The 13,846-nt window shown below is 47.0% G+C and overlaps 1 protein-coding gene across 1 annotated transcript; it reads left to right on the forward strand.

The window, feature by feature from the left end:
- Positions 1–3,110: 3,110 nt before the first annotated feature.
- On the forward strand, positions 3,111–12,943 carry LOC142088621 (rho GTPase-activating protein 7-like). Its single transcript, XM_075164112.1, has 7 exons — positions 3,111–4,916; positions 5,366–5,536; positions 6,255–6,414; positions 8,379–8,577; positions 10,266–10,485; positions 12,285–12,399; positions 12,860–12,943. The coding sequence occupies exons 1-7, from the start codon at positions 3,439–3,441 to the stop codon at positions 12,875–12,877; spliced, it is 2,361 nt and encodes a 786-aa protein (XP_075020213.1). The 5' UTR covers positions 3,111–3,438; the 3' UTR covers positions 12,878–12,943.
- Positions 12,944–13,846: the final 903 nt, after the last annotated feature.

Consider the following 13,846-nt stretch of genomic DNA (forward strand, 5'->3'; position numbering starts at 1 on the left):
GGAAGTCAAGCAAGAAAGCCAAATTTGAAAGCTGTATACTATGAAACGTGATGTCTCGTGGAAATGCTTCCCGTCTGACTGCAGCAGATTTTATTACATAAGCTGTCAATCTTACAGCTTGTTGGAAATGTACGTTGTCGTGCTTCTGGATAACGAATCCCCTGTATTACCTTGCTGTTTATGCAGTGTCCTGACTTGACTAGGTAAATTATGTTTAAAAAGTAAGCCAAGAAAATACCGATGGATCTCACTGGTTCCCTCATCTGCAAGGCTAAATCTCAGAAGCTGGATCATTCAGCTCTCAGCTGGTGTGTTGATTAGCTTCAAGCACAGGCTCACTACACCTCAACGAGCATGTGTCACCTTACCATCGGCAAAAGCTCATGTCAAATACTCCTAGTTTTATACTGTACTTGAAGGCAGAAGGTGCAGAGAACCTAACCAAAGTAAAACTTTAATTTTGTATTTCTTGGCTATAGTACTTAGTCACCGCAGGCTCCTGGAAATGCAGCAAATGCTTGTCTACCTGTAGCTAACAGCAAGCAGATACCTACTTCTATTCTCCCACTTGCTGTAAGGAACCGATCCTCACTTGAAGGACATTTGTGTAAATATATAGCTATAGAAATAGATTTAGATTGATTTCACCTACGATAAATATGTTGCAAAATTCAAAGTCTCTGCAATTATAACTCAGATTTCAGACTCGACTTCTTTTTGTTTACAGATATGCAGTTTCCTATTGATGTAAAAACTGTGAGGAAAGATCATGAATTTTTAGATGGAGATGCGATTGAATCACTATTCAGGTAAACATTAATTATGAATCATCTTTAATACCTCCAGGCTCCATAGTTATTTGTCATTCGTCTTCCATGCCTTAGTTTTTGTCAGAGACTAACAAAGTCACCAATGCTACGACTGAAGGAAAATGCTTAAGCCCATACTTTAGTTCCACTGAAGTTGGTTGTTTTAAGAATTTAAAGGTAAAGTAAGCATGTGTCTGCAGGTCGTCTTCAGCCAAGGTCTCAGTGACGTTATACTAAGCATCAAATCTGTATTTTCTGTAATGTGAAATGTCTGCAGGCTGGGAAAGAATAATCAGTTCCCTGCAAGCATATGGTCGCATGACAGTTTGCTCTTTAGAATTGCATATTACAGAGTGCAGGGATTTCCTCTGACTAGCGAGCTTCCCCAGAGCTCTTCCAGGAGATAAACAGCAAAAATGATCTGCACAAGAGACACATCTTCTGTTTTGTTTTCCTGAATATTTTTTTGAGTGAGAAGCAAAGGTATTTGATTTGAAATTATTGTTTTGCCACAGCCGTTCACAGCACACAAGTGAAATTGCATCGTCAGTGCAAAGTCAAACTCACTGTTCTTTGGACTTTCCCCGTGGAAGAGTGCCAGGGTAGGGTAGAGGCATTCTACATCACTACCTACTGCAGTTGGGGAAGCCTCCTCCTTATGCGATTGTTTAGCAGGTGAGGTGAACTCCAGACTGTCCGTGCCACACCGCGTGGCTGATCCAAGGGACGCAGTAAGTCTTTCTAACCCTTAAGGGACTGGAAAGTTCCTCTTCTGGCAAAGTGGTTGGATCCTTTTCTGTATTGGTAGGCCACCTGAATTCAAATTCGGCTTGTAACGGGGGCACCAGCAGGAGCTGTTTGCATACACATCCCTGACGCGCAGCAGATATTAGAGAAATTTGGATAAGTTTTGTTTCTTGATATGACTTCTGTCCTGAGTGTTCCTTGAAGGCTGCCTCCCTGTTGACACCACATACTTGTTTGACAGATAAGTGACTGGCTAGTTTGGGGCCTTATTGATTCCACGTGTTTTAATTAAAATGATAGATAATAAAGTCCTTCCAAGGATACAGGGTAATGTCTTCATTTTTAAAATTTTTTTCAGAAGCCCACTCAGAGTTTCTTTCATTTTCAAAATCTTAAATCAATATACAGTTTTTCACAATCATTAAAGCTCATCACATGATTTTAAATTAACTGATTAATTATGGTCCTTTTCTCTAATTTTAAGATGGCAGAACTGGAACTGTGAACATCATGGGGTTGTTAGTTGGCGCTGTTTTTGGCAAAATGTATGGAGAACCTCTAACAGAATGTCAGTCTTTGACACCAATAATGAAGACTCTGTGGTAGAAGTTCACAGCTAGTTTGGTGCATGCTTGTTTTCAAGAAATAAAATAGTTTAAATTTAAAACTTCTGTCTTTTTTCTTATACCCTAGGCGGTTGAACACATTGAACAAGTGTGCATCAATGAAAGTGGAAATAAGCCGTCAGAGGAAACGGGTATGTTTATTAAAATGTATTATAAAATACAGTTAATTTTCTCATTAAAAATGTGTTTAGCTATTATATCAAAAACCTTTTAAAAGGTCTATAAAGGATTAGCAGTTTCTGAACTTTTCTTTCTATTCTTTTCCATCCTGCAAAGCTCTTCCATTTGCATTTTCTGCTGAAAAACGTAGTAATGGAGATTGAAATTATGTAATGTTCATTTTGTAACTTTGTAAGGTAGGTTAGGTGTGGGTTTTGAAACAGTTTTTAAAAATAATTTGACACACGTTACTGTCCAATAGTTGCACCAAGGCCCCACCTCAGCATGTCTTTTATTGCTTTCCTGAGTGGTTTCATATCTTATTTAAGGACTGAAAGTGAAATTTCGCTCTTATTGACTGAATGAAGGATAAAAAATTAAAATGGACAATCCAAATAGTGTCAGCCAATGTCAAATGTCCAGCCAATAGAAGCTAGATAGGTTTTAGCTTTGTCCTCTCCTGCAAAATTACTGTAGATAAAAGAGTTACAGCCACAGCTTGGCTGGTTAACACCAGGATCATAAAGCGTCTTAGGTACGGATTAACTGCAGGACTAGCAAGAAAATAAGGTCATCTTTTGGAAAAATGTCTAGTATTTTGGAAAGTTCTGCTCTGCCGTCAGGAAAGAATGGGGCAGGGTCCGCAGAGGAGAGCCAGGTCATTCCCGAATCTCTCACAGTTTGCTGGCCAGGCGCTCACTCGGAGGGGGGACAACTCAGCAGACGGAGCACCTGGGGGAAATGGCCGCTGGGGCTGAGGTCTCCAGGAGGGTGCTCCAGGTATTGGTGCGGCCACAGTCCCACAGCCAAATGCTTCTTTACCTGAAAATGGGTGAGGTTTAGTCACAGAAGCGTGAAAGAGTGTTTGATTTGTTTGGCTTTAGGAAGGGCCGTGTAAACCCAATACAATTATCTTTCAAAACCTCTGGATTTGCCGCAAAACAGAATTTTTCATCCTCAGATCAAATCTGTCATCTTTTCCTGTGTAAACTTACCAGATTTGTCAGCATGCTTGGGAGTAATTTGTCAGCATGTTTTTCAACTAACAGAACAGAGCTCAGGGCAGACCTTCAGTAACTGAATGGTTACGTTTCCATATGTTGTTCTTGGGGGTTTTGGAGGTAGGCAGAAAAATTAAGTCTCCTTTTTTGTTATGTTTTTTGATAATTTCAAGTTTGCCAAACTTTGCCCTTGAACTGTACTTTTTTTTTTTTCTTCCTTCTAAGAGTGATGACTCTGAAGATGATGAACCTTGTGCAATAAGTAACAAATGGGCTTACGAGAGGTGCAGTCAGAGATGGTGTCGTATCGAGAGCCTAGAAGGTTTCCCAGGAGAGGAAGGTGCTAGTGCCTCCGTCCCAGGCAGCCCAATACTGAAGAGCATCAGCAGCGAGGCTACTATCTTTCTGGATCAGGGCGAGAAACATGACGCGTCCTCAATTCACAGTGCTAGCAGTGGTGACAGTGACGTTGCTAGCTTCCCAAAACCTTTTGAAGATGTGGAAACCAGCACGAGTTCCTCAAGATGTTCCTCAATTAAGGTGGCTTCACTGGACTCTACCTTTAGTTGTTCTCCTCCCCCAAGTGAATTTTCAAGTATCGCCAGTGAGGAGAAGCTTTTGGATAAATCACCATATAAAAAGAGGAAGAGCCTTCTAAAGAAAATGGAGAAGTTGCACTTAAGGAGCTGCAACTTAAGGAGTGGTCAGTCAAAGGCCAAACCCATAATAAGTGAACCTGTTCTTCTGGAAGGACTTAATGAAGAAAAGATGAAGATGCTGAACTGTGTAAATATTTCCGATCTCTCTGGCATCCAAACAAAGAACAATTCTTCCTTTTCTCCCCAGAGTTGCAATAGCAGCAATCAGTCTGAAAATAGCAGCACAGTGAGCACTCCAAGTCCTGTTATAAAACCACGAAGCCACTATGAAGGAAGAGGGGGGTATGCAGAGGGCTTGGATTCTAGCCAGCTCTTGCTGTGGAATGATCTATCTCAGCAAATCCTAAAAAATGACATGAAGTTACGAATGAACCAGATGTTTCAAATACCACAAGGCCATAAACCTGGCACTTTCCCCAAAGCACTTGCAAACAGTTCCCTGTCTCCCGTAGACAACTCTTCTGTCAACTGGAGAACTGGGAGTTTTCATGGGTGCAGAAGGAGCCAGAGCAGAAGCAGTTCCAAGGACTCCAAAGCCCCCAGGAGCCCCCTTTCATGCACAGATAACAGGCTAAGTGTATACGACAACATGCCCAATATTGAACTTGATAAGCTGGAGGCAACAGAGGTTGGTGATGATGATGTTTTTACAGAATTGAACAATGTGATAGAAGATGTCAATGGTCTCAAAAAGTTGGTTGATCAGTGGACAGAGAAGTTCTCAGATGATGGGGGTTTGGACTTTGCCAGTGACTTGACCTCTCTGTATCCATCCGCACCTAAAGAAATCTGTCTTGAAACAGAGGGCTCAACAGCAGACCTCCCAACCACCGAGGGAGAGAGCAGCTGTGAACTGGGCAAGGAGATCAGTTCTGCAGACCTGGCTTACATGACAGACTCTAGAAAGACCAACAGGTCAGCCACCCTTGGGTTTCCCTAGCAGACTGCCCCTCGGGAACCTTTCCCCATTGATTCTCCCCACGCAAAACGTAATTGCTTTTCCAGAACAAAGGATTCTTAAGCGAGTCTGCTCTGGTAGCAGCGCGGCACCGCTGGTGCCAGGTACTGCTGCTCTGTAGGCACTCTGGTGTCTACGTCTGCCCTGAGCTCTGTGAAAGCAGGGCGCTCACAGCCTGCATGGGCACTTAGACATTTGGAATCAGACTTTATGGCCAGCTTGCGGTATTTCTCATTGAAATGTTCTGTGTTGCCAGCGTAGCTCCTGGATGAGAAGCGCCTTGTTTAAATGCTACTAACCCTATGGTGCTTGGGGACTGCAGGTCGTTCAGTCTTCACAGATGCAGGCAGAAAACTAACAGGGACAACGGAAATAGTCCTAATATTGTTTAATATTTATCCCGTAGGCACGGGAAGCGACACTGGCCTGTGGAGGAGAGCGTGAGCTTGGGAAGCCTTCCCATCCAGGCTGACGGTCAGTCAGCTGCCCAGCTCGCCCGGACACAAAAGCTGGCCTTGTTGAAACTCACTGCTTTAATGGACAGATACTCCCCTTCCAGTAAGCAGGGCTGGAACTGGTAAGTTGTCTAATATTAAAGCAACCTGTGCTGGAAAGAGGATTTGCTGGAAGCAGCTGAATTTCCTTGTCTGCCTAGATCACACATGTTCAAGATGAGGAATTTCATCCTGTTAAATTGCTGGCAGCTTCCTGGGTATTTCAGTGGCTCCAGGATTTCCTCTGCTATGGACTGCGCTTCTGCTCCTCGCTGGGGGTCATGTTGTTACTGATTTTAAAGCTCGTTATAGTTTCCTCTTTAAATTTGCCCATTTGCAGGTCCTTCAGAGGTCCTTCTGCAGGACCTGAGGTGAGAGCTGGCTGGGCTGAGAATCCATCTCTTCAGTATCAAGTCCCAGTTTGAACTAAAACAACGACAAAGTCAGTCACTCGTAGGACTTTTACTTAGAAATATCAGTTAGCATCTTGTGATAGGGGTCTGGTACCTGAATATAGAAAAAAGTGAAAAAAGCCTGCAGTGTCCTAAAGGGATGGAACGTATTTCACATGAGGATGCTTTATTAAAGCTAATCTCAGTTTTGAAATGAGGAAGTCATCCCTGTAATTGCTCTTAATGATTTTCTCTCTTTCTTACGACGCTATGTGTACAGGTATGTGGCAGGATTTGGGGATGTGGCAAGTATCACTAAATCCTTTCCCATGCTAAAGTGGCTAACTAAAGTAGCAGGCGGAACTGGGCTGGAGAGCTAATAATTGGATGCACTGGTTTTTGTTTTCAGGACTATACCAAAGTTCATTAAAAAAATAAAAGCCTCTGACTACAAGGACAAAAATGTGTTTGGGGTTCCTTTGCTTCTGAATGTTCAGCGAACAAGCCACCCACTGCCCAACGGCATACTGCAAGCACTGGACTATCTAAGGAGCCACTTTCTTGACCAGGTATGAACTTGAGGCAGCCCAGAGCAGCTCTGCTCCATAAACGGATCCGCTCCAGGGAGCCAGTCTCTGCTTCCAGCTTTTGCGAGGGACTTTCTTGCCTCCTAAGGCTCTGAATAGGCAGAAGGGTGTAGGTCTGAGCAGGTGGCCTGTGAGGAAACACCAATGCTGTTTCCTTCTGGGGATGCCTTTAGTCCTGTATTGTATTTTTGTGCCTTGCCCCACTGAAATCATCTGCAGTCAGTTCTCGCGGTGCAGGAGGTCAAGCTGTCTTCTCCTGGTGCGGTGGCATGTCTCTGCTCCCTGGGGAAGTAAATCTACCACACAATGTCATTAGTCCCTCTGTTCTGTGGTTGCTGGTAGTGCCAGAGTAATGTGATAATTAATCTTGTTTCAGCTGAAATGTACCACTAAGTAGAGATAAGACATATTAGAGGAGTGCTGTCCTGGCTTCAGCTGGATAGCGTTAATTTTCTTCCTAGTAGCTGGTCTAGTGCTGTGTTTTGGATTTAGTATGAAAATAATGTTGATAACATGCTGATGTTTTAGTTGTTGCTAAGTAGTGCTTACGCTCGTCAAGGACTTTTCAGCTTCCCATGCTCTGCCAGGTGCACAAGAAGCTGGGAGGGAGCACAGCCAGGACAGCTGACCCAACTGGCCGACGGGGTATTCCATAGCATATGACGTCATGCTCAGTGTATAAGCTGGGGGGAGTTGGCCGGGGGCCGGTGAGCGCTGCTCGGGGACGGGCTGGGAATCGGTCGGCGGGTGGTGAGCAATTGCATTGTGCATCACTTATTTTGTATATTCTATCATCATTATTATTACTATTATTATTTTCCCTTCCTTTTCTGTTCTTTTAAACTGTCTTTATCTCAATCCAGGAATTTTATTTTTTTTCTGATTCTCTCCCCCATCCCATGTGGGGAGAGCAGCGAGCGAGTGGCTGTGTGGTGTTTGGCTGCCGGCTGGGGTTAAACCATGACAGTGCCTATAACATCTTTTTCTGGATCTCAAATCCATATTTATCCACTAAGTGGAGGTGTGTGTGTGGCAGTGAAAGTGTGTGTTGCATGTGCTATTTCCGTAGCATAGGTGCAGAAATAGGAGACCCCATGACACGAGAGATCCTAGTTAAAGAAAGGGCTTTCTTTTTCTGTGCTTGGCAATTGTGTAGGTGTGTAATAGTACAAAAATGTGTGCATCCTGTGAAGTTACAGTGCAGTTTGGTGGCACATACTGGAGTGTGAGCAGTCAGTTTCTTACAGAGGGAGTGTGTTTGAGGTCGTGGTATCTATTCGGTTAATATAAATAAACCAATGAATGTAAATACCGTCTCAGTGGCACACAGTGAAACTTTCAGCAGAAGCTTTGTTGCGGTCAAGTTCATGGGGAAACTTCTAAATCTAGGTTTTGTCTGAAACTGGATTGGCATATTAAAAATAAAATCATAATTTCCCTCGGAATGGCAGTTGCCCTTTGCCAACCTGTAGCTGTATTAGGTGTATCAGACATACCAGATGTTCACCCTGAACCTTGTGGCTCTCACAGTCTGAGTTTGTTTGCTCCGCCACGGGCATCAACGTACATTTGCTTTTGGATGAACACACACTGGTGCACTAGAAACTTGCCGTTCTAATGTGTGAACATAGCCTGCTCAAGCAAACTGACAGATGTCAATAGTAATGATCTTGAAAGTAAAAACGAGTAATTTTGCATTAAATAAAAAGCAAGCAAACAAACATGGAAATTGGTGTGTTTTTCACAGCTAGTTCTGTGGGCAGCAGTCATGGTTTGCCTGGGAGGAATATCCGTGCTGCTCTAATGACACAAAAATGTTCTGGTGTTAGATCCCACTACCATAGGGTCTTAGCTATCCAAAGGAAAGTGAAGGATCAATTATTTGTCAAGAGTTTTGATTCCTGATGAGTCCTCTCTTTGTCTTTAATATTTTCTTTTACCTGTAGGTTGGCCTGTTCCGAAAGTCCGGTGTTAAATCCAGGATTCTGTCTTTAAGAGAGATGAATGAAACCAACCCGAACAACGTATGTTACGAAGGGCAGTCAGCATTTGATGTGGCCGATATGGTGAAGCAGTATTTCCGAGACCTTCCCGAGCCTATCTTTACTAGCAGGCTCTGTGAATCCTTCCTCCACATCTACCAATGTAGGTCACAAAAGCTATAGTCCTCCAGTTCCTTGAGTATCTTAATATTCAGCTGTACAAGGCAGTGGCCAGTGCCCTGTCCCCTTGTAGTCAGAGGAGACAAGTCAGGCAGGACGTTTCTGAAAAGATGAGTTCACCGTGGCTCCAGATTTACGAGCTTCACATCTGCGTCCTGTGGGCCAGCTGTTTTCTAACATTGGTCTCTTCTGGTCTTTAAAGGATGAGTGTGATAACAAACGTAGCAGCCCTCCTAAACTGTGTTTTTAAATGGTCATTTCCTTATGCAAAATTAAGAAAGAATCCAGTCCCCTTGTCCATGGTATGAAATAGCTCCTTGTGCAAGAAGTCATGTTATATTGAAGAAATTGCTTTATTAAGGTGCCCAAGCACAGTTGCTGTGAAACATCATCTTTGCCTGGAAACACCAGCAATTTTCTGCCTGTGCTCTCGCTGTTACTGTCCTTGAGACTCAACCTGGAAGAGAAGGGACCGTGAAGCTGGAATCTAGCATTGAATGTAGTTTTAAACAGGTTCCATCTCCAGTACTTTGCCCACGAGGAATTCATTTTCAAAAAGCAGCTGGGTTGGGGAAGGAGCTTGCTGTAGGGACTTTCGATGATGTTGCTAGAGGCAAGCTGCTGCTTCTTTTGAGAAAAGGTTTTGAAAGTCCAAGTACGGGATTTCTGAGTGGGCTGGTTTTCAGCCTGTTTTATGTTACTTTTACTGACGTGAGTACATGAGCTGCTGCCGTCCTGTGTATGGTGCAGGCTCGTGAAAGTTTGGTGGTTGTTTTTTTTTTTAACCTGTCAGGCTTTTAGAATTTTGTCTGAAAACGGTTTATTTGTTTGAAGCAAGTTTTCTTTTTACATCCACAAAACCTTTTTGTACGGAGGTCCATAATTCCTATGTCCAATGGATGTGGAACCGTTTTCTTCCATTTATTATAACCTGGCCACTGTCCACCTCCCGTCTCTTGTTTTGGGCTAGAAACAGCAAGTGACTGAATTCTACTCCCCCTAATCACCCATTTTGTGCCAGGTGTGACGTCAGCAAGTGCCCTGATTAAATTACTATCTTTGGAGATAAGAAATGTGCTGCTTTCACCAAGAAGCGTTTTGTGTATTCTGCTTGAATACCGCTTTGTAGCGGTGTAAACTGGCGAAATCCTCATGACGGGGCTGCGTGGCAGGCTGAATCATACCTGCTCTCCCGCAGGAGCTGTTTGCGCACACAGTCTCAGTGGGTTTCAGTGAGAATTCAAATCTCTTGGCAAAACATTGTTCTCTCGATTGAGTTATCCGAGAGCATCTGTCCTCGTCATGCCTGAAGCTGAAAGGGAAAGACAGTAGAGTAGCTGTCTGCTCCAAAGTGTCATCCACAGTAGTGTTTTATGGGGAGACAAGCCGTTACTTGGATTGAGACCAGAGCTGTTCAGGAGTTCATTAGCATGGCGTTCAAGATCAATTGGAAGGCAAGCACCAGCACCCGGGTGTGAATGTGCACCCTGACAGGCAACAGGAGAAAACCCTGCTTGTGTGCGGTGACTGTGATAATGGCCTTTGTGCTGTCTGTTCTGAGCTAGAGCGGCAGGAGGATGGGTGAACCTACAATGCCCTGCTTGGGACCCTGTTGGTGGATGCTTCCTCTGCGAGTCACATGTGATTTTCATCATTTTTTTCTGTTTTCAGACGTGCCGAAGGATCAGCAGTTTCAGGCTGTCCAGGCTGCTATTCTCCTTCTCCCAAAAGAAAACCGAGAAGCTTTGAAAATCCTCCTGTTCTTTCTACGCGATGTGGTTGCTTTTGTTGAGGAAAACCAGATGACCCCAACCAACATTGCTGTCTGTCTTGCACCGTCATTGTTTCACCTCAACACCCTGAGACGGGATAGTTCCTCCTCCTCCACTAGGTATTAGCATCTTAATGCTGGCATTGCTGCTGTCCATAGTGTTCCTTGCTGGAACAATCTCTCCTGGCCTAGGATCAGTGTCTGCTTTTAAGGGGGAAATCGTGCAAGTGTCTTGGGGTGTGTCTCAAATACGGTTGTTCAGGTCCAGCAGGAGCTGACCACAGCGCAGCAGCGATCCAGCAGCTCATTGTCCAGCGCAGGGAACAACGGCAAGGCCCCGTTGTCACGCTCCTGACTAGCCTGCACGTGAGCTCGCCTGCCTCCCCCACAGCTGCTGTGCTCTTTGCCGTTGCCCACAGGTCCAGCGGCCCAGGAACCCAGCGTGTGGCCACTCTTTGCATTCAGGTGGTGCTGGCCATTGAAAATGTAGCTCCTGCACTGGCAACCTAAGGCCAGGTGCAGCTTTAAGGCCCTGCAGATATCTGGCAGAGTGCAGCAGTTGCTGGCACTAGTTCTGCTGGGTGATAAGGGGATCGCTCCTGCCAAACGGAGCCACAGGGATGCTGTAAATTTATCTGAATAAGTAAAAGTATCTGGGTTGCATAACATCCCGTTTGTACGTGCAGGGAGGAAGGTGCCCTTGGGCCAAAGTAGACAAATAATCTCTGAGAGCATTCATGCCTTATCTGGTCTCCTGAGGCAGGGCTGTTTGCTTTACTCCATGCTCCTGTGTATGGACAGACACGTATCGGGGTAGAAGAGGACAGCTGACGTTGATGGAAACATTGTGCACCACCAGAGTAGTGAGTTCATCACCTCACATGAGGACTGGTTCCAAAGCAGAAGCTGTCAGATATGCTATTGGCATCTTTGAGGATAATAACGCAGGCTCTGGATAGCACGGAGAGGGGAAAGAAAACACTAAGGACTTTTCTTTGAATGGCACCAAACATCTGGAAATGCCTAGAGCCCAGGGCTGAGCCAGCACGTGGCCGGGAGCCGTGTGGTCGGTGCGAGGGCAGCTGGGGATGCGATGGAGCTGTAGTGGCAGCAGGTCCTTCCCAGATGGCGGTTGCGTTTGAGCACCTGGGAATCATACTTTGAGAGTTGTACCTCTTTGGTTTACATAAACATTATGCTGAAATATTAGGACCAAAAATAGAAACTGAGTTTTCTCTTTGTTGTCACTGCTTAGAAGCCAGGATGCTTTGAAGTTTCAGCTTTTTTGTAACTGGGCATTAATGCGGTAGTGCAGGGTTCTGACTTCAAAGGGTAGAAGCTGACAGGTCTGACTTTGAGGAGCAGCGCTGAGGACTCTTATCTTCCACCCAAATTTCAAGCCATTTGGCAGGAATGCACATAGATAAAAGTATCAGAAGCCAGGATTAATGATGTCATATAACGGTTATGAATTAAGAGGGGACTGTTTTCGAAACGTGTTTGGTGTGGTTTGCGCCAAAGGATTTAGAACGTGCTGCATTGGCTTTGCAGGGTATCAAAGGAGCTTGGTATTTGAAGGCTGCACACAAATCAGTTTGGAGTCCTGGCTGTCTTTGGCCAAGTGTGTGATGATGTGTTTGGGGAGTAAAAAGCCTTGACTTGCCTGTCTTGGCCCTGTATTACAACTGGTCAGTACTGCCCTGGGCACTTTCGGGGTGTGCTGGGAGGGAATGCTGTCTATGGACCTCGCTGCAGTAACGTAACATGAGCCCCTACACGGCACGTAAGGGTCCTTCAATGCAGCTGCAGTGTTTTTACTGAAGCTGCCGGTTCCAGCCCCGGGCAGAGTGGGCGTGTTGTACCTGGGGTCCGCAGCACCTTGCTCACACAGCCTTCCTTTCGCCTTCCCCTCGCCGTAGATCTAGTCAGAGGAAGTGCAGCTTGGGGAAGCCAGACCAGAGGGAGCTGAGTGAGAACCTGGCAGCAACGCAGGGCTTGGCCCACATGATAATGGAGTGCAACAGATTATTCCAGGTACGTCACTTGGTGTAGCGAAGCAAAAGCCCTGAGCAGCCTGCTGTAGGTGGCCGGCTTTGAGCAGCGGTTTGGACCAGAGCCCTGCAGAGGTCCCTGCCAGCCCAGCTGTTTCTCTGAGCCTGTGATAGGTGTGAGGCCTGCTGACTCCGGTACAGAGAAAATTAATGTCACTGCAGAATTTACCACAACTATTTGTAAAGGCTGTGAGAGCGTTCCTCCCTCCAACCCCTCACTGCTATGGGGGTTTGACTCCCTGGGCTTGGGGCCAACTGAGAGCGTACCTGTGGGGCAGAGGCTGCCATGTGCTCTTGCAGGAGGCCCCGGCCAGGGCCGACCACCCCTTCTTGTGGGAGCGGGTGGAAGTTGAGGTTTTGCTGCTGGGGCCTGGCTGGAGCAACAGCCATGCCTGTGCTTGGCCACGGACCCCAGTAATCTGGACCTGGAACTTGACCCACAGACTGACTTCCCGGCTTGATCTCGGCCTTTCCTCATCTTTATGGACTTGCCTGGCGATCACTAGACTGTGGCTGACCCTGGTTGCTGTCACTGGACCTGATCCTGACCTCCCTTACTGACTCACCTTCCTGGCTCAACTTCGGACCTCATCACCATGGATCTGTCTGACGATCTGGACTCTTGGCTGACCCTGGCTGCCATCCCTGGCCCGGCTCAGGTACTGTGGGACCAGGTGGCTGCCCTGCCAGCCCACTCGACTCCCAGCCCCTTTCCCTCGGGGGGGTGCCGGCCCTTGGTGCACCCGGACAGTCAGCTGGGGCCTTCTCGCGCTCTGCTCCAGCACCTCAGCTGGGCAGGAGCTGATGCCCCGTGGCTCCCCTGAACTGACACATGGCCCTGCCCCAGGGCTCCCCCAGCACTGACCCCCCCCAGCCAGCCCCTTGCTTCTGAGTGACACCGGCCCCCCAGCCCCGCCTGGGGTCAGATCTCCCCTGGCATCAGTCTCCAACCTGGCCAGGGCTCCTAAGTGACCCTCTTCAACCCCAGCCCAACCGTGCGTCCCCCACTTCCTCAGTGGTGGCCTGAACCCCTCCGCCCAGCCCTGAGGGCCCTTGGGGTGCCCTGACGCCTGCTGCGTGCCCTGCACCCTACAGTCAGCCCTGGCAACATGGGAGCTGGCCCCATCCCTGGCTGCATGGCCCCCCGGAATAGCCCCACAGGGACTCTGAGCTGCCCTCGGACCCGCGGACCTCCTGCACGCTCCTGCCACGACCAGGGCGCCTCACAACAAGCGCCGCTGACGCCAGGCCTGTGAGCTGTGGGGTTGCCCCTCCCCGAGGGGTGCTGGGGCCCTGCTGGTGTGCCCCCTGCCCGGCCAGGGAGGGTTTAGTGCCGGCACCCAGGGACCACCTGGGCAGGGCTGTCCCCCTTGCTGGTGACCCCGAGGAGAGGCTGCAGGCAGGCTCAGCCATGCCCGTACCTGGACACG

Source organism: Calonectris borealis, chromosome 15, assembly GCF_964195595.1.
Source record: "Calonectris borealis chromosome 15, bCalBor7.hap1.2, whole genome shotgun sequence".
Classification (NCBI taxonomy): Eukaryota; Metazoa; Chordata; class Aves; order Procellariiformes; family Procellariidae; genus Calonectris; species Calonectris borealis.

Excerpts from the sequence above, each read along its gene's own strand:
- LOC142088621 (XM_075164112.1), top strand. The coding sequence starts at position 3,439 with ATGTTGTTCTTGGGGGTTTTGGAGGTAGGCAGAAAAATTAAGTCTCCT. Across the intron at positions 5,537-6,254 it reads AGTAAGCAGGGCTGGAACTG|GACTATACCAAAGTTCATTA; the intron begins GTAAGTTGTCTA and ends TTTTGTTTTCAG. Across the intron at positions 8,578-10,265 it reads CTTCCTCCACATCTACCAAT|ACGTGCCGAAGGATCAGCAG; the intron begins GTAGGTCACAAA and ends TTCTGTTTTCAG.